This window comes from Peromyscus leucopus, chromosome 4 (genome assembly GCF_004664715.2).
Source record: "Peromyscus leucopus breed LL Stock chromosome 4, UCI_PerLeu_2.1, whole genome shotgun sequence".
Lineage (NCBI taxonomy): Eukaryota > Metazoa > Chordata > Mammalia > Rodentia > Cricetidae > Peromyscus > Peromyscus leucopus.
In genome coordinates this window covers 96804564-96822443 of record NC_051066.1, presented here as the reverse complement: position 1 = coordinate 96822443, position 17880 = coordinate 96804564, and the positions used below count along the sequence as shown (strand labels likewise).

Sequence of the window (17880 nt, the reverse complement as noted above, 5' to 3'; positions counted from 1 at the left end):
TGCAGAGTTTGGAGTTTGCCCAGCTGGTTTTTGGTCTTGAGTTGGTCCAATATATCCTCATTATGCCCCCTTCCCTATGTTTTGGAATGGTAATGTATATCCTGTGCTATTATATGTTGGAAGTAGGTGATCTACTTTTTTTTTTAATTTTTATTTTATAGGGGATTACAGTTAAGAGAGTCTATGAATCTCAGAAGAGATTTTGAACTTTGGACTTTTGAACATTGTTGAGACTGTGATAGATAGACTATGGGGACTTTTCAAGTTGGACTCTATGCATTTTGCGTTATGATATGGTTACAAGCTTATGAGGGGTAGGGAGTGAGAATGCGGTAGTTTGAGTGTAGTTGGCTCCTATGATCTCATAGGGAATGGTACTACTAGGAGATGTGGCTTTGTTAGAGTGGGTATGGCCTTGTTGGAGGAAGTTATGTCACTATGGGGGCAGGCTTTGAGATTTCCTGTGCTCAGGACACTGCCCAGTGTGTCAGTTGACTTCCTGTTGGCTGCAAGATGTAGGACTCTGAGCTACCAGCACCACGTCTTCCTATACACCATCATGTTCCCTGCTATGATAATAGACTGAACCTCTGAAACTGTAAGCAAACCAGTAAGCAGCACCTCTCTGGCCTCTGCATCAGCTCCTGCCTCCAGGATCCTGCCCGTTTGAGTTCCTGCCATGACTTCCTTCAGTGATGAACAGCAATGCTCAAGTGTGAGCCAAATAAACCCTTTCCTCCTCAACTTGCCTTTTGGCCATGGTGTTTTGTTTTGTGGAAGCAATAGAAACCCTAAGACATATATATTTCTTTGCTACTTCGTACTGTAATTTTGCTAGTGTTGTGAATCATAATGTAAATGTCTGGTATGTGCTGGGCAGTGGTGGCACAAGCCTTTAATCCCAGAACTCAGGAGGCTGAGGCAAGTGGATCTTTAGTTCAAGGCTAGTCTGGTCTACAGAGCAAATTCAGGACAGCCAGGACTACATAGAGAAACTCTGTCTTAAGAAACAAACAAACAAACAAACAAACAAGCAAAAACCCCAAACAACAAAATCTGATATGTGTGACCCAAAAGGGTCATGACCCACAGGTTGAGAATGACTGCTAGGATCGATTTCTGTCTTTATTCCTGTTCGCATTCTGGTGTGAGCTATCAAAACCTCCTGTTAAGTTCTGCTAAAACATTCATCTAGCCTCCTTTTCCAGACTCTTCCCACAAACCACTTCCAGAGTATTCTAAACCATATGGTCAGGTAGTAACAACAACCCCACTTCTCTGCTATCAATTTTCTGTGCTAGACGTTTCATCACCGTGGCAGGATAATTGACAGAGGCAGCTCAAGGGAGGAATGACTTATTTTACCCCATGGTCATCATGGCAGAGAAGGTTTGATAGAGCTGAGCTCACATCCTGGTGGCCAGGAAGTAGAGAGATAATGCCCGCACTCTGGAGGACTTTATTTTGTTTCCCCTTTATTTCATTCATGCTCTCACCTGTGGGATAATGTCCCCACGTTCCCCTGCCACTCGTCCTTGGAAACGCCGACACAGTCACACTCAGAGTTGTGCTCTGCTGACTTCCTAGGTGCTTCTTAAACCCAACCAAATAGACAGCGTTAACCAGCACTCACTGAAACAGCCTTCGAAAAAGATTTATTCAGTGACTCCAGAACATTTACACCTTCTACCTCCAGTGTTCCCTCTTCTACTTTCATATCATGTGTGTTCTGTTACCTTCTATGACCCTCTTCCTTGATCCTTTTTCCCCTCTAGTGGGCTCCATTTTTCATAGAAATTATTTTTTTTTTTTAATTTTGTGTATGGGGTGCTCATACAACAGAGTATGAAGGTCAGAAGACAGTGTTGTGGAATTGATTCAGTCCTACCTTTATATGAGTCCTGGGGATTGACTTCAGGTTGCCAGGCTCTCTCAACAAAAAATAAAATAAAATACAAAGTAGATAACACTTGATGAGACACACAAGGTTGTCCTCTGGCTTCCACATGTGTGAGCACACATGTGCACCTGAACACAGAAACAAACACAAAATAGTCCACAACTTTTATAATGTATTGTCGGTGTTCTGTTTGGTGAGCGTCTGTTGAAGACAATGTCATTCCAAGATAAATTTTAGGCACTCTGCACCACAGAGTTTGAGCCTCTGATAGACTGAAAGCTGTGGTTTTACAAAAGCCTCTTTTATTATTATTATTACACACACACACACACACACACACACACACACACACACACACACACACACCTTTAGCAAACCAGTTTCTGCATACCAAAACCTCTTTTTCTGGTGTTGTTTGAAGGAACCATTTGCCTAAGCAATTCTCAGCCATGAGACCCCTTCTGGTTTGCCAGGTCCTAAGACTAAGTTTTGCAGAGACTCTGAAATTCTTTCAGGAAGAACTCAGATAAGAGTCCCTGACTTTAAACAAAATGTAGTTCAAAGCCTAGGTGCTGGCACTCCAGAGTTCAAGCCAGATGCAATGGCTCTGTGGAATTTCTCACCACAACATATCATGATTAACTGGAAAGCATCGGATCTTACACTTTAATAATAGGTGATGTATGGTACAGTTAGTTCTTATCAAATTTGGAAAATTTTCAGACATTTCTTCTGCTTCTCATCTACCCCCTTTTCCATGTCTTTGAGCCCAGTGAAAGTAAAATAAAGCACTTGGGAGGCAGAGGCAGGCAGATCTCTGTGAGTTCGAGGCCAGCCTGGTCTACAGAGTGAATTCCAGGACAGGCACCAAAACCACACAGAAAAACCCTATCTCAAAAAACAAACAAAACAAAACAAAACAAAAAAACCAAAAAAAAAAAAAAAAAAAAAGGAAATAAGTTGCCAGTGGTGGTACATACCTTCCTTTAATCTCAGTACTCAGAAGGCAGAGACAGGCCGTCTTGGTGAGTTCGAGGCCAGCCTGGTCTACAGAGTGAGTTCCAAGACAGCCAGGGCAACACAAAGAAACCCTGTCTCAAAAAACAAAAACCCTGTCTCAAACAAAAACAAAAAAGGAAGAAACTTTTCTGGATAACATGATTACAGTAACTGAAAGCAGAATAGACAGAATTACAGAAATAAAGGATAAATGCTCTTCATTGTTTTCCCTGGATTGCGGTTAGATCATGTTAGTCCTTCAGTGTTATCCCACAGCGTCCTAACGCTTTGTGCATTTGATTTTTCTTCTGTTTTTCATTTGCCCTGCCCCCACATTCATTTCCCTTTGGATAGTCCTTTTCTTTTTTTTTTTTTTTTTTTTTTTTTTTTTTTTCAGGTTTTCTTGTTTTGCCCTTTCTAGCTCACTTGTCCAGCTGCTCGTCAAGATCCCTGCTTGCTCCATGCTGATTAGCGTGTCCCGCTGGATAGTCCTTTTCTATAGCTTTAAGCTCACTACTCTTCCGGTGAGACTTCATACTCAGGTGATTCTAATTCCTGGCAAGTAGACATTAAAACTAACTACAGTAAACCAACTCTGAGATTTGTCGATTCTTGATATTGTTTTCTTTGTCTCTTTGTCTCTATTTCTTTAATTTGGTCTGTAATTTTGATGATTTCTTGCCATCTACTGGATTTGGGTTTAGTGTGTTCTTGCAAGTTCTTGAGTTGGGTCATTAAACTGTTTATTTATACTGTCTTATTTTTTAAAATAAGAGATTAGAGCTATAAATTTCCTCCTTAGAACTGTTTTTTAGTGTGCCCTGGTTTTTGTTGTGTGGTTTCATTTTCAGTTAATTCCAGGAATTTGATTGGTTTCTTGATTGCTTCTCTGACCCACTCATCATTTGGTAATGCGTTATTTAATCTCCATGAGTTTGTGGGATTAGTTTACTGTTGATTTGAGCTTTATTACATTATGGTCATGACATGGAGTCATTTCTGTTTTCTGAGTTAAGATTTGTTTTGTGTCCCACTATTGGTCTATTTTAGAGCTACTTCAAGGGCTGCTGAAGAGAATATATATTCTTTGGGTTTGGGATGGAATATTCTGTAAATATTTGGTAGGTACATTTGATGTGTGATGTCATGAAATTCTGATGCTTCTCTGTGGTGATAGATTGTGTACCCTAATAAAATTTGCCTGAAGACCAGAGAACAGAACAAGCCATTAGATTAAACATAGAAGCCAAGCAGTAGTGGCACACACATTTAATCCTAACACTTGGAGAGGCAGAGATCCATCTGGATCTCTGAGTTCAAAGCTACCCTGGACTACATGTGTTTGATTCAGTTTAGGAGAGAAACAGCCAGGCAGTGGTGGGACACACCTTCAGTCCCAGTACTTGGGATCACACACCTTTAATCCCAGCACTTAGGAAGGAAGTGATGCCAGGGTGGAGAAAGGTATGTTATAAGGCATGAGGAGACAGGAACTAAGGCTTTTCAGGCTGAAGAGTCCTAGAGGTGGCAGTGGCTTGTTCCTTTGTCTCTCTGATCTTTCAGCATTTACTCCAATATCTGGCTCTGTTTTTTTTTTTGTTGTTTGTTTGTTTGTTTTTGAGACAGGGTTTCTCTTTGTAGCTTTGTGCCTTTCCTGGAACTGCTTTGTAGACCAGGCTGGCCTCGAACTCACAGAGATCCGCCTGCCTCTGTCTCCCGAGTGCTGGGTGTGCGCCACCACCACCCGGCGGCTCTGGGTTTTTTATTAAAAAGACGTATTAGGGGGCTGGAGAGATGGCTCAGCGGTTAAGAGCACTGACTGTTCTTCTAGAGGTCCTGAGTTCAATTCCCAGCAACCACATGGTGGCTCACAACCATCTGTAATGAGATCTGGTGCCCTCTTCTGACCTGCTGTCATATATGCTGTATACATAACAAATAAGTAAAATCTTTAAAAAAAAAAAAAGACATATTAGATTTCATGTTACACTTCTCTGTCTATTTTTTGTTTGTTTGACCTGTCCTTTGGAGAAGGTGAGGCATTGTAATCACCTACTATCATTGGTTTGGAGTCCGTTTGTGTCTTGGAGTCCAGCAGTATGCTTTCAGTGTAATTGAGTGAGGCAGACCTTGATGCACATATGTTTGGAGTGTAAGGTCTTCTTGGTTGATTGTGTCCTTGATTAGAATGAAGTGTTCTTGATCTCTTCTGATTAGTTTCAGTCTGAAGTCTATTGTATTGGATCTTAGGATGACGACACCTGCTTGCTTCCTGGGTCCTTTTGCTTGGAATGTGTTTTCTATATCGGTTCTCTTTAAGGTGGGGTCTGTCTTTCAAGATCGGATGAGTTTCTTGTAGACAACACAAAGATGAATTTTATTTCTTAATACATTCACTTAATCTGTGCCTTTGATGGGGGGGCTTGAGGGCACTAATTAATTATGAGTCTGTGCTGATTGCTGTGGGGTTGTTGTTGTTGTTGTTGTTTTAATTTGGGTCTCAGCGACTGTAGCTTCAGTTGTTTCCTTTCTGCAGTCTTACCTATGCTTGCATCTCTCTCCAGTCTGAAGCGTTGCTGCTGGTGTTCGCTGCAGGGCTGGTTTGGTGGACCTGAGTTCTTGTAGCCTGTTGATTCCATGAAAAGGTTTTCTTTCTCCTCCAACGATAGCAGACAGTTTTACTGTGTACAGTAGTTTAGGTTAGCATCCATTGTCTTATAGAACTTCAAGTCTATTGCTCCAGAATCTCCTGGCTTTTAAAGTTTCCATTGAGGAGTCAACTGTTATTCTGGTGGGTTTCCCTTTATTATATATGACTTGTGGTTTTTTTCTTCCAGATTTCAGTACCTCCTCTTTGTTCTGCGTAGTTAGTGTTTTAACTCTAACGTGCTGTGGGGAGTTTGTTTTCTGGTCCTGTCTGGTGTCTGTGTGCTCTTTGTATGGGGGTGTCTTTCCTTAATTTGAAGTTTTCTTCTCTGATCCTGTTGATGATCTTGTCTCTGCCTATAATTGGAAGATTTGGCCTTTTCATGGTGTCCCAATGTTCTTTATGTTTCTTTCTTTCTTTCTTTTTTCTTTTTTCTTTAACTACTCTGCATGAGTAGTTCAGTCCTCGACTTTATTTTCAAGTCTATGATTTTTTTTTTTTTTTAATTTTGTGTTCTGGTGTTTGTCTAGGTGATTCTCATTGGAAAACACTTGGTAGATTAGTGGGTTTGGTGGGATGCATACTGTCTTGGTCTTTCTCTCTCTTTCTCTCTCTCTTTCTTCACTTCTTTCTTTCCCTTTTTCTTTTTCTTTTTCTTTTTCTTTTTCTTTTTTTTTTTTTTTGCAGTGTGACCCCGGCATGTGTATCTGATGTAAGATTCTGGCCTGCCTCAGGCTGGGCTAGTACAGGAGCTGTAGACCAGAGCTAGGCTTGGGAGTATGGGGATGGTGCCTTTCTGATATGCTTATTTTGTCAGATACATACTTTTTATCCCTAGACATTTATTTATTTATTTATTTATTTATTTATTTATTTATTCATTCACTCATTTATTTATTCACTCATATATTTATTTATTTACATATCTTCTGCCTGTGCTTTTCTCTATTTTGTAAAACATTGAATGTATCTATACTAGCTGTTTTAAAATTGTTGTCCACCAATTTTATGTGTACTTGTTCAGTCTGGTGGGTATTTCTTTTTGTTTACATCCCTGGAAGTTTTTGAGTGAATACCACACATTGTGATTTTATGTTGTTATATTGTTTTCTTTTATTTCTTTTTCAAAAATTTCTTTAAATAATTTTGAATTTTATTTTGGTATACAGTTAGTTATTCAAAAATAGTTTCGTGCATCCGAACTGGAGTGATGGCTCAGAGAGGTTAAGAGCACTGACTGTTCTTCCAGAGGTCCTGAGTTCCATTCCCAGCAACCACATGGTGGCTCACAACCATCTGTAATGAGATCTGGTGCCCTCTTCTGGCCTGCAGGCACACATGCAGACAGAACACTCTGGTGCCCTCTTGTGGCCTCTGTATCTAGAACACTGTATACATAATAAACAGTTTCATGCTCCAAGGCCCTTCCTTCCTCAATTCCCTGTGTGAGAGGAGATATTCTGCCTGCCTCTTTGCAGTGGGTTTTGGCCTCTACCTCACGTTGTAACACGCACTGACTCAGCCAAAGCCTCACGGCGCGTCTTTAGCCCTTCAGGAAACTTGAGCTTTCTTGACCTTTGCATAACTCTTCACTTTGCAGTCACGGAGACCGCTGGACTCTGGTGTGCTCCCCGTCCCTGTGCTCACTCTGGAAGGCTCTCCGGGCATGATCCGGGCGGTGGGAGAGCTTACTCCCCACCTGCCTTTTTTTCCTGGGTCCCTGCGCTGTGCTGCCTGCCTGTTGTCTGATTTCTGAAACCCTCCATTTTATATATTTTGTCTGTTTTTCTTGTTGGCTAGTAAGGTAAATCTGGCTCCTTCTAGTTTGTTTTAGCCAGGATTTGAAGTGGTAAGGTAGGTGTATTTAAATCTCAAACAAAGAGGAGTCATGGCTCCCACTCACACTCTCACTAGAAATACATTATGTATATGCCTAAATGTAGCTCTAAGTACATCCCCCATCTTTAAATGCAGCATAGACTTTTCCTGATGAATCATTTAACATTGTATTCATTGACATTAAAATCATAGTTAAAAATAATTTTCTTATATTTTTCTGGTAAAGAGTAGAGTCTTATATAAATTACATATGACACAAAACTATGCCATATATTTAGTAAATTATCTTGCTTTCATCCAGTGTATAGAAGTTTATCACTTCAACCTGTCTAAATAATAATAGTCTCCTAATGGAGTTCTTGCCTGAAGTCATTCACAGATGGACGCTCCCTAGCCTTCTCAAAACATGTAATTAGCCCATTTTCTTCTGATAGGAGAGGGGACTTTTTGTGATAGGATCTCACACAATATAGCCCAGACTTTCCTTGAACTCATGGTAATCCTCTTGCCTTATGCCTTAGACTCTTGAGTGCTGGGTTACAGACATAAATCATCATGCTCAGGTTTTTTGTTGTTGTTTTTTCCAGACAGGGTTTCTCTGTGTAGTTTTGCACCTTTCCTGGAACTCACTCTGTAGACCAGGCTGGCCTCAAACTCACAGAGATCCTCTTGCCTCTGCCTCCCGAGTGCTGGGATTAAAGGCATGCTCCACCACCACTGCCCAGCCATCATGCTCAGTTTTATTGTTTGTCTCTAAAATGATACTTTTTGTTAAAACGGCATTTTCATGCACACTTGATTTTGGTTGATCTGCCCCACATATATGCTTGCTTACTTCCCATCTCCCTGTCTCCCCTGTTTCCATTTCTACGCCCCTGTCCCCTCCCCGCCCCCACACTCTTCCCTTTACCTTCCTATCATATGTCCTATTGCCTTTCTCACCCTCTGCCTTAAAGCTTCCATATCCCATCTTCATGGGCTCTCTTCTTGTTTCCTGGCCTGTATACACACTTAGACCTACATATACATACATATAAATATTTAAGGCTAGGATCCACATGTAAGAGAGAATATAATATTTTCCAGATCCATATATTTCCTTACAAATTTAATAATTTATTTTTCCTCATGAATGAACAAAATTCCATTGTGCATATGTACCATGTTTTTATTATTCATTCATCTGTTAATGTGTATCTAGGCTGATTCCATTTCCTTGCTACTGTAACTAGAGCAACAGTAAACATGGATATGCAAGTAGAGTATGTGCACTGGAGCGGGTTCAGCTGAGTGGTATGGGAGTTCTCATTTTAGATTTTTGTAAAACCTCCACACTGATTTCCATAGTGTCTGCATCAGTTTATATTTACATGTTACCAGCAGGGGATGAGGGTTCCCTGCCCTCACTCGCCAGCATCTGTTGTTATTTGTTTGCTTGGTAGCATTCTGACTGGGGTGAGATGGAATCTCAGAGGAGTTTAATTTGCCTTTCCTAATGGCTAAGGATGCTGAACACTTTAAAATACATACACTAGCATTTTTGTGTCTTCATGTGACAGCCATTTATTTATTTATTATTTATTTTGGTTCTTCAAGACAGGGTTTCTTTGTGTAGCTTTGAAGCCTGTCCTGGAACTTCCTTTGTTAGAGCAGGCTGGTCTTGAACTCACAGAGATCGACCTGCTTCTGCCTCCAGAATGCTAGGATTAAAGGCATGTGCCACCACACCTGGCTATTGTCAGTTTTTAGAAAAGATTTTGTGTGTGTGTGTGTGTGTGTGTGTGTGTGTGTGTGTGTGTGTGAATACCACACTTATGTGGGTATCTGCTGAGGCCAGAAGAAGGTGTTGGATCCCATGGAGCTGTGGATTGGATTGCTAGATGTTGGTGCTGGGAATCAAACTCTGGAAGAACAGCAAGCACTTTTAATTGCTGAGCAGGTTTTTTTTTTTTTTTAATTTAATTTTTTGAAGTTCTTTGCATAGTGTAGCTAGTAATCCCTTATCTAAAATAAAACTGGCCAGGATTTCCTCCTATTCCATAGGCTGTTCATCCTGCTGATGGTTTCTTTTACTGTGTAGAAGCCTTTTTGATTTTATGCAATCCTTTTTGCCAGTTCTTGTGGCTATTTGTTGTGTCATTGGGCTTCTGGCTTCTGTTCAGAAAGTTCTTGCTTATACCTATATCCTGAACTCTCCTAGGCCTGAACTCTCCTAGGAGTTTGAGAAATTTGAGAAATTTGGGGTGGTTTTTTTCTTTTTTTTAAAGACGTATTTATTTATTATGTATACAGTGTTCTGTACTGTATGTCTTACTACAGGCCAGAAGAGGGCACCAGATCTCATTACAGATGGTTGTGAGCTACCATGTGGTTGCTGGGAATTGAACTTAGAACCTCTGGAAGAGCAGCCAGTGCTCTTAACCTCTGAGCCATCTCTCCAGCCCGTACTTTGGGCTTTAAATTAAGGTCTTTGATCCACCTTTAATTAACTTTTGTGCAGAGAGATAGATACTGGTCTTATTCTATTCTTCTGCAGGGGGTTATCCAATTTTGCCAGCACCATTTATTGAACAAGCTGCCTTTTTTTTCAGTATGTATTTTTTTATACCATTTGTCAAAAATTAGGTGAACTTAGCTGTGCAGGTGTATATTTGGAGTCTCTGTTCCATTGTCTATATGTCTTTTTAGTGCATAATATCTTTGTGATTATGGCTCTGCAGTATAGTTTGAGATCAAGAAGAATTGCCTTGGCTGCAAAAGAATTTTTAACACTGTTTTGCAGTATCAGACATGGATCGTAGACCTGTACACATGCTTGGCAAACACTACCACTTGACCTACATCTCTAAATTCTTAGCCTAGTTTTTACTAAATTCAGTTTGCCTTTCATGTCTGTGTATTCTTCCCTCCAATAAGAACTTTTTTTTTTTTAATTTTAACAAATTTAATTATTTCCCCACACACTTTCATGTTATGCTTGTTTACTCTTCTGTATATTTCCTTATCTCCTGTCTTAGGTGTCTATTGCTACTATTAAACATCATGACCAGCCGGGCGTTGGTGGCGCACGCCTTTAATCCCAGCACTCGGGAGGCAGAGCCAGGCGGATCTCTGTGAGTTCGAGGCCAGCCTGGGCTACCAAGTGAGCTCCAGGAAAGGCACAAAGCTACACAGAGAAACACTGTCTCGAAAAACCAAAAAAAAAAAAAAAAAAAAAAAAAAAAAAAAACATCATGACCAAAACCACCTGGGGAGGGAGGGTTTATTTGGCTTATATTTCCACATCACAGTCCATCATGGAAGGATGTCAATACAGGAACTTGAGGCCTTAGCTTAGGCTTGTCTCACTAGCTTTTATAACAAATTAACCCACTTATTTTATTTTGCATCGATGGTTACTCTAACCCATTCTTGTCTGGCTTTGGTTGCCTTTGCCTCTGGCTTACATAACTTTTATTTATTGTTATTCTTTTTATGAGCTATTAATTATAGAACATAAAAAGCACATGTATAAATATATATAGTTTTAAGATAATTGCACACCTAAGTGTTTAAAAAGAATGTTGCATTTCAGAAGCCTGTTCCTGATCTCATACATCTTCTTTACTCCAAAGGTGTCCAGTTTTTATGATAACCATGTCTTTACTTTCCTTTTAAACTTCCTACCTATATTTGTGACTTCTTTAACATAAGTTAGGTTTATTTCTTCTTGAGCTTTTTTTTTTTTTTTTTTTTTTTGGTTTTTCGAGACAGGGTTTCTCTGCGTAGCTTTGCGCCTTTCCTGGAGCTCACTTGGTAGCCCAGGCTGGCCTCGAACTCACAGAGATCCGCCTGGCTCTGCCTCCCGAGTGCTGGGATTAAAGGCGTGCGCCACCACCGCCCGGCTGAGCTTTTTTTTTTTATTGTGTATATAGTGCTCTGTCTGCATGTATGCATGCAGGCCAGAAGAGGGCGCCAGATCTCATTACAGATGGTTGCTGGGAATTGAACTCAGGACCTCTGGAAGAACAGCCAGTGCTCTTAACCGCTGAGCCATCTCTCAAGCCTCTTCTTGGGCTTTATATTAAAGGACTTGTGAAATTTTTGTCTTGTTTTCAATCATTTATGAGACTCACATTGTTCAGTATGTAGTGTTGTTTTTCTTTAATTTATATTTTAGTTTAGTCTTTGTGGCATATAAAATAATGCCACTCCCCAAGATATTCACATTCTGATCCATGAATCCTATAAATAAGTTACCTTGGGTGACAGAAGGGATTTTGCGGGTGTGATTAAATTTAAACCTTTAAAGCCTTTGGCAAAGGAGGATTGGCCTTGGCTATTCTGGTGAGTCCATGTAATCATAAGGCCCTTATAAATGGAAAGCATGTATATTTTGTCAGAGAAAAACAAGAGGGAGGGAGGGAGAAGGGGGAGGAAGAGAGAGAGTTTGAGAATATACGAGGTTGTGTTATCAAGGTGCTGCTACATCACTGGCTTTGAAGATGAAATGAGATCATGAGCCAGAGAGTCCAGGCACCTCTCAAAGATGGAAAGGAAAAAGTTTCCCATAGAGCTTCCGGAGGGAACATAGCCTTGCTTCCACAGTGGAATTCTGGATTTCTGACACTCAGAACTGCAAGATTACAAATGTGGGTCATTTTTGCAGCTTCATTTAGGGCACCAGTAGGAAACTAATAAGACTGTTTACCATAGGAATATGTTAGAATTTATCCATTTTCCCTGTGCTGGGCATTAGGTTGTGGCTAACATGACTGTGATCACTTCCATATCTATCCTGGTGACCAAGAGTTTTTCTGGGATACATACATACCTAAGAAAGGAATTGGGATGTTACAGAGAAGCACATCTTCAGTCATTTGGACCAAGAGTTGTATTTCAAGTGTACCCTCAGCAGTGTACAAAGCCCACACTTTTTACTGTTATGTCTGTCTTTGGAGCTGGGCATGGTGGTGTATACCTATAATCCCAACACTTACGAGGCTGAGGAAGGAGGATCACTGTGAGTTCAAGGCTAGCCTGAGCTACAATCAGGTGACTTCAGTAGGGGGAATCTTTGGAGAAAGGTGAATATGAGAGAAATACATTAAATATGTATGAAAATATCACAATGAAACTGGTTATTTTGTTTAATTAAAATATGCTAATATAAGGAAACATTTTCTTTCTTTTTTTTTTTTTTTTTTTTTTTTTTTGGTTTTTCGAGACAGGGTTTCTCTGTGTAGCTTTGCGCCTTTCCTGGAGCTCACTTGGTAGCCCAGGCTGGCCTCGAACTCACAGAGATCCACCTGGCTCTGCCTCCCGAGTGCTGGGATTAAAGGCGTGCGCCACCAACGCCCGGCATAAGGAAACATTTTCAAAAAATATCTTTGATGCCAACTGAAATAATGTGTCCTTTATTTTATGAAGGGGTACTCAAAATTTCCTTCAGGTGAAAACACACTTGGAAAGTAATTATACTTTTTCCATAGTAGATAGCATTGGTTTGTTTCTATTCTCTCTCTCTGTTTTTCTTTTGTTGTTTGGTTTTTTAGACAGGATCTCAATGAGTAGCATTGGCTAGTTTGTAACTCACAGAGATCCACCTGCCTCTGCCTCTTGAGTGCTGGGATTATAGGCGTGTGCCATCACACCTGGCTTTATTTTCTTTTGATCAACTAAAATTTTCTACAAATTTTTTTACAGCAAAAATATAACATATACAATATAATATGCAGTATAAATATAATGTAATTGCTATAATTCAGGTTTTAAGCATAGTATAAAACAACAATTTTCTTCTGATAAAAACATTTTCATAGGAATTCGACAAGTACTAGTTATGTAATAGGTTTCAGTTTTTGGCCTTTCATGCAAACCCAATTGGTTCTTTTTATTAGTAGTCAAGCAATACAGAGACTGTTTTGTTAATATTGTGTTTGTGAATGTGACTGTGACTGTTCCTATAAGTTAAGAAATTTGCAAAATGACATATTACATGTTACTGCAATATTTATTGAGCACAATGTGTTGAATTCTGTGAGAGGTAAACACTTTCTATATGCCATTTATTAACACTTAGATACCATTGTTAGCTTTTTAAAAGGCAAATTTGTAGAGTACACTGTAAGGGTACTATAATGGTCTAGGCAGTAATGGAAAAACAACCTACTCCTTTCTTCAGTAGATGAAGAAAATGAGGCATGGAGAAGTAATGGACCCAACAATCTAGGTAGTTTGCCCTTAGCCTCTGTTTCAAGGAGCATCCCTAGAATTAGGAGACAGTAGATTCACTGCAATATTATGTCCACTTCTTAGATGAAACTGTGTCAGTTCATTTTCTTGTTCTGTGGCCACCTGATGAGAAGCAATTGAACAAGAGGTTTATTTAGTTTATGATTTGAAGGGATACAGTCCACCAGGGTGGAGAAAGCCCGGAGGGGAGGCTTAGTGGCCCTGGATTATGGGACAGCTGCTTTCCTACATCTCAGCATCCTGAGAGATGAGAAGCTGCACCAGGCCACAAACCTCAAGGTCCATGCCCAAGGAGAGCTGGGCTCCAATCCCTTTGGGGTCTACAACCTCTCAAAATAGCACCATCTGGGGACCAAGAGACATGAATCTGTGGGTGACATTTCACATTCAAACCATGACACTCTTCATCATTTTATTTGATACAGTTTGTGTTTTTGTGGTGCTATGGCTCCATCTGAGGGCCTTATATATTCTGGGAAAATGAGCTGTATGTGTCACTGAGCTGGAGCTCTAACCTGGATTTATGCTTTGTTTCTCCTTTTTCTCCTCCTCCCCTCTTCCCTCTCCCTCCTCCCTTTCTCCTCCTCTTCCTTTTTAGTATGTTTGTGTATGTGTGGTATGTTTGAATTTGTTTGGGTGTATACATGCATTCATGTAGGTATGCGTATGTGTATATGTATGTGGGTGTGGAAGCCATCATTGAGTATCATCTTATATTGCTTCCTACCTTAATATTTTTAAATAATGTTTTTATTAATTGTTTGGGAATTCACCTCCTCTCCCAATTTCTCCCACCTACCTACTCACCCAACTTCATGTTTTCTTTCTCTCCCTCCCTTCTTCCTCTCTCCTCCCTTCCCAGTTTCTCTCTTTTAAATCCACAGAGTTTAGGTTGTGTTGGCCAACTGGTCTCGGATGTGGGGCCTGTTCTGGAGGTGGTTGATATATCAGGGGTCCTACCATTAAAGAAAACTGACTCCCTCTCCCAGAGGCCAGCAAATTTCATCAGCTGCTCAGCCTGGAAGGACTTCATATACTCCTCCAAGCTGAATTTTGTCTGGCTTTACCTTGCACAGGTCTTGCACATGTTGTCAAAATCTCTGAGTTCATATGTGCATCTGTCCTGGTTTGTCTAGAAAAAGTTTCCTTGAAGACACCACCACCTCTGGCTCCTACAGTTTCTGCCTCTTGTTCATGAAGATCCCTGAATCTCGAGGGGAGGGATAGATATGAACATGCCATTTAGTGCTGAAAACTCTAAATCTCTTACTCTTGTGTGTTGACCAGTTTCCACTGTAGGTTTTGAGATGATGTCTCTCACTGAGCCTGATGCTCATTGGTGTACCAGGCTGGCCAGCCAGTGAGCTCCAGCTGTTAGCTGTCTGTCCCACCTGACAACTGGGATTGACTGATGGTTGTTTATATTCTTAGAGTTTTTCTGTGTTCCCCTTTGTGCCTCTTCCTTTGTTCTACTTGTATCTAGTCTTAGGTAACCAGGTAAACCTGTGTGACTAGAATCACATGCAGCTCTTCCTTTGAGCTCCAAGTACCTATTGATTCACTGCAGGTTCATGATTTGGTTATTCAGAAGATGAGAAGACTGTGATATGGCCTTCATCTGACAGAGCTTTGTAGTCTAGGACGGACACTGTCAGAATTTACTTACTAATTTGCTGTTTCCCTCAGTCATTTGCTACCTAGCAAATGTTTCGAATGCTTTTTTTTAGACCACACCTTCCTTTACATTTACAAGTTGATCTTAATTTCGCATATTTTGATCCTGTTTGGGTCTGTTTTGTCAACATGTCCAGATTAAGCGTCGCTGTCAGAATTTATTGCCATGAGATTTACTCTCTAGTTTAGGTCATTAAGACTGTTGCCAGAGCTGGAGGTGGTTGGGCAGGCCTTTGATGAGTTCCAGGACAGCAGGGCTATGTCGAGAGACCTTGTCTCAAAAAACCAAACAAAAGAGTATTTCCAGGAAGGAATTCATTCAATAATTCTCTTGAAAATAGTGCTATTGCTCTGACTTGTCTTCATGGTGTTAGTCTTACTAAAAAATGAGTCCAATATAGTTGTTGACAGCATTGGTTTTATAGCCATGCTATATAGTTTTTCAGCTATCTCTGATGTAGATTGAAAAGGAGCCTGTACTCATGCACTCTGAGAAACCATCGCCTCATATAATTGAAGCCTGGTGTATTGTTATCTATTGCTGGAGATATCTGACTTTCTACTACAAGTTAGCCTTCAAGATCCTCCTGTCTCAGCCTTAGGATGTGTGCCACAGTGCCCATTTCAAGAATTGGTGTTTTCAACCATTTATCTCACAGTGTCTGTGGGTCAGCACTTTGAGTATAATCCAAGTGGGAACATTGTCTGGATGGGTGATGGGCAGTAGTCAGGGTAGGCTGCCGTCAGCATGGGGTAAAACAAGGGAAGGATCCAGGTTGTTCTCATGACTGATAGAAGGTTCTGTTTCTTGTGAGTTGTTAAACTCATGGGACAGTTCCTTGCTAGTACTGATACCTTAGTTTTTTACAGAAGCTGCTTTCATCTCTGCCAGGTGGTCCTTCCCATGGGGTGTATAGGGCATGTGCTTCACGGTGGCAAGCAAATGGAGAGACAGAGAGGAAATAACTTTCGTCACTTTTGCTGTGTTCTTTTAATTAGAGGCAAGAAACTAGATCCAGCTAAATCCTTAAGGGAGGGAAATGATCAATAGCAGGAGATAGTTAATTGAGAGTTATTTTAGAAGTATCTTCATTGCCAGGCAGTGGTGGCGCACACCTTTAATCCCAGCACATGGAGGTAGAGTCAGGTAGATCTCTGTGAGTTCGAGGCCAGCCTGGTCTACAGAGTGAGTTCCAGGACAGCCAGGGCTACACAGAGAAACCTTGTCTCGAAAAACCAAAAAGCAAACAAACAAATAAGCTTCTTCATTTGGTTTGGTTATCATTTAGGGAGTCTAGATCTTCCACGTTTTTGTAAGTGGGACATGTGTGTATTCTTAGACTAATTTCAGAGTTCTGAAGGACTACACTGGCAATACCATTTTATTTTGTGCTCTTCTCTTAAATTTAGAGGTAATGAAAATTCTTCTCTATAGTATTATCTAATAATCTCATTTAAAGTGTAAATTTATGGGGATATATATATATATATATATATATATATATATATATATATATATATAGGCTGACTGCGAACTCACTATATAGGTGTGGATGGCCTTGACCTTCTGATTGTCTGCCTCTACCTTTCAAATTCAGGGATTATGGGTGTGTACCATCACTCCCTAGTTAAACTTTATTTTTTGTTGTGCTAAAGTGTACATGTTTGCTTTCTTAAACATTTTGAAGTAAACAGTTCAATATTGTTAAGTATGTTGCTAATTAACTTTTTACCTCAAACTGAATCTTTTTTCCCCCTTCTCAGAATTGTAAAACCAGTAAGATCAAGTGCCTATTGAAAGAAACTCACTCTTGGCTAAGAAGAGAAGTAGGAACTAGGTTGGTATTGCTTATGCTTAGGAATCCTGAGAGGGGATGGCTAGAAATTGATGTTAAATTTTTTAAAGTTACATTTATTTGTGAGTGAGTGAGTGAGTGTGTGTGTGTGTGTGTGTGTGTGTGTGTGTGTGTGTGTATGCGTGTGCCACTGCCCATGTGTGATCGTCAGAGGACAACTTAGGAGTCAGTTTTCTCCTTCCACTACATGAGGCCTGGGTATTGAACTCAAATCATTAGGCCTGGCTGTCACTACAGATCCATCTTGCTGGCCCAAAGGTCAGGCCTTCAAGTTTTTTTTACTTTCTGTTTTTGAGGCCAGAAGAGGGCATCAGATCCCCTGGAGGTGGAATTACAGATAATTATTAGCTGCTACTTGGGTGCACTAAACAAATTTTTAAAAAAATCAAACCAAATATGAGAAAAATTGTCTTTCAGAGTCTGGACAGATTTTAGCCAAGGACAAGGTTAGCCTTGAACTCGATATGTAGCTGAGGGTGGCCCTTGTCTGGTTTCCTTAGTGTTGAGTGATTCTGACAATATATAGCCAGTGAAGGCTAAAATGTCTGCTTTCCGGCCCTTTACTGAAAATTTGCCTACTGTTATGAAGAATCATTTTATTGCTTTTTGACTTAACTTCCTTTTCTTTTCTTTTTCTCTTTTAAATAAAAGCAGTCTAATGAATCAACATTTACCTCTCTTTTACATAAAAGGCAGCATACCATAAACCCATTTCCTCACCTTGCCTTTTT

General features: G+C 40.2%; 1 protein-coding gene across 4 annotated transcripts in view; it reads left to right on the top strand.

Moving 5' to 3' along the window:
- Ttbk2 (tau tubulin kinase 2) overlaps nt 1-17880 on the top strand; it is a 116139-nt gene that overhangs the window by 6469 nt on the left and 91790 nt on the right. For 3 of the 4 annotated variants that reach the window (XM_037205149.1, XM_028878673.2, XM_037205150.1), the window contains exon 2: nt 17058-17131. The exons of the other annotated variant lie outside the window; for it this stretch is intronic. In XM_037205149.1, coding sequence (XP_037061044.1) covers nt 17058-17131 — 74 coding nt within the window. The remainder of the gene's footprint in view (nt 1-17057; nt 17132-17880) is intronic. 4 annotated transcript variants of the gene reach the window in all.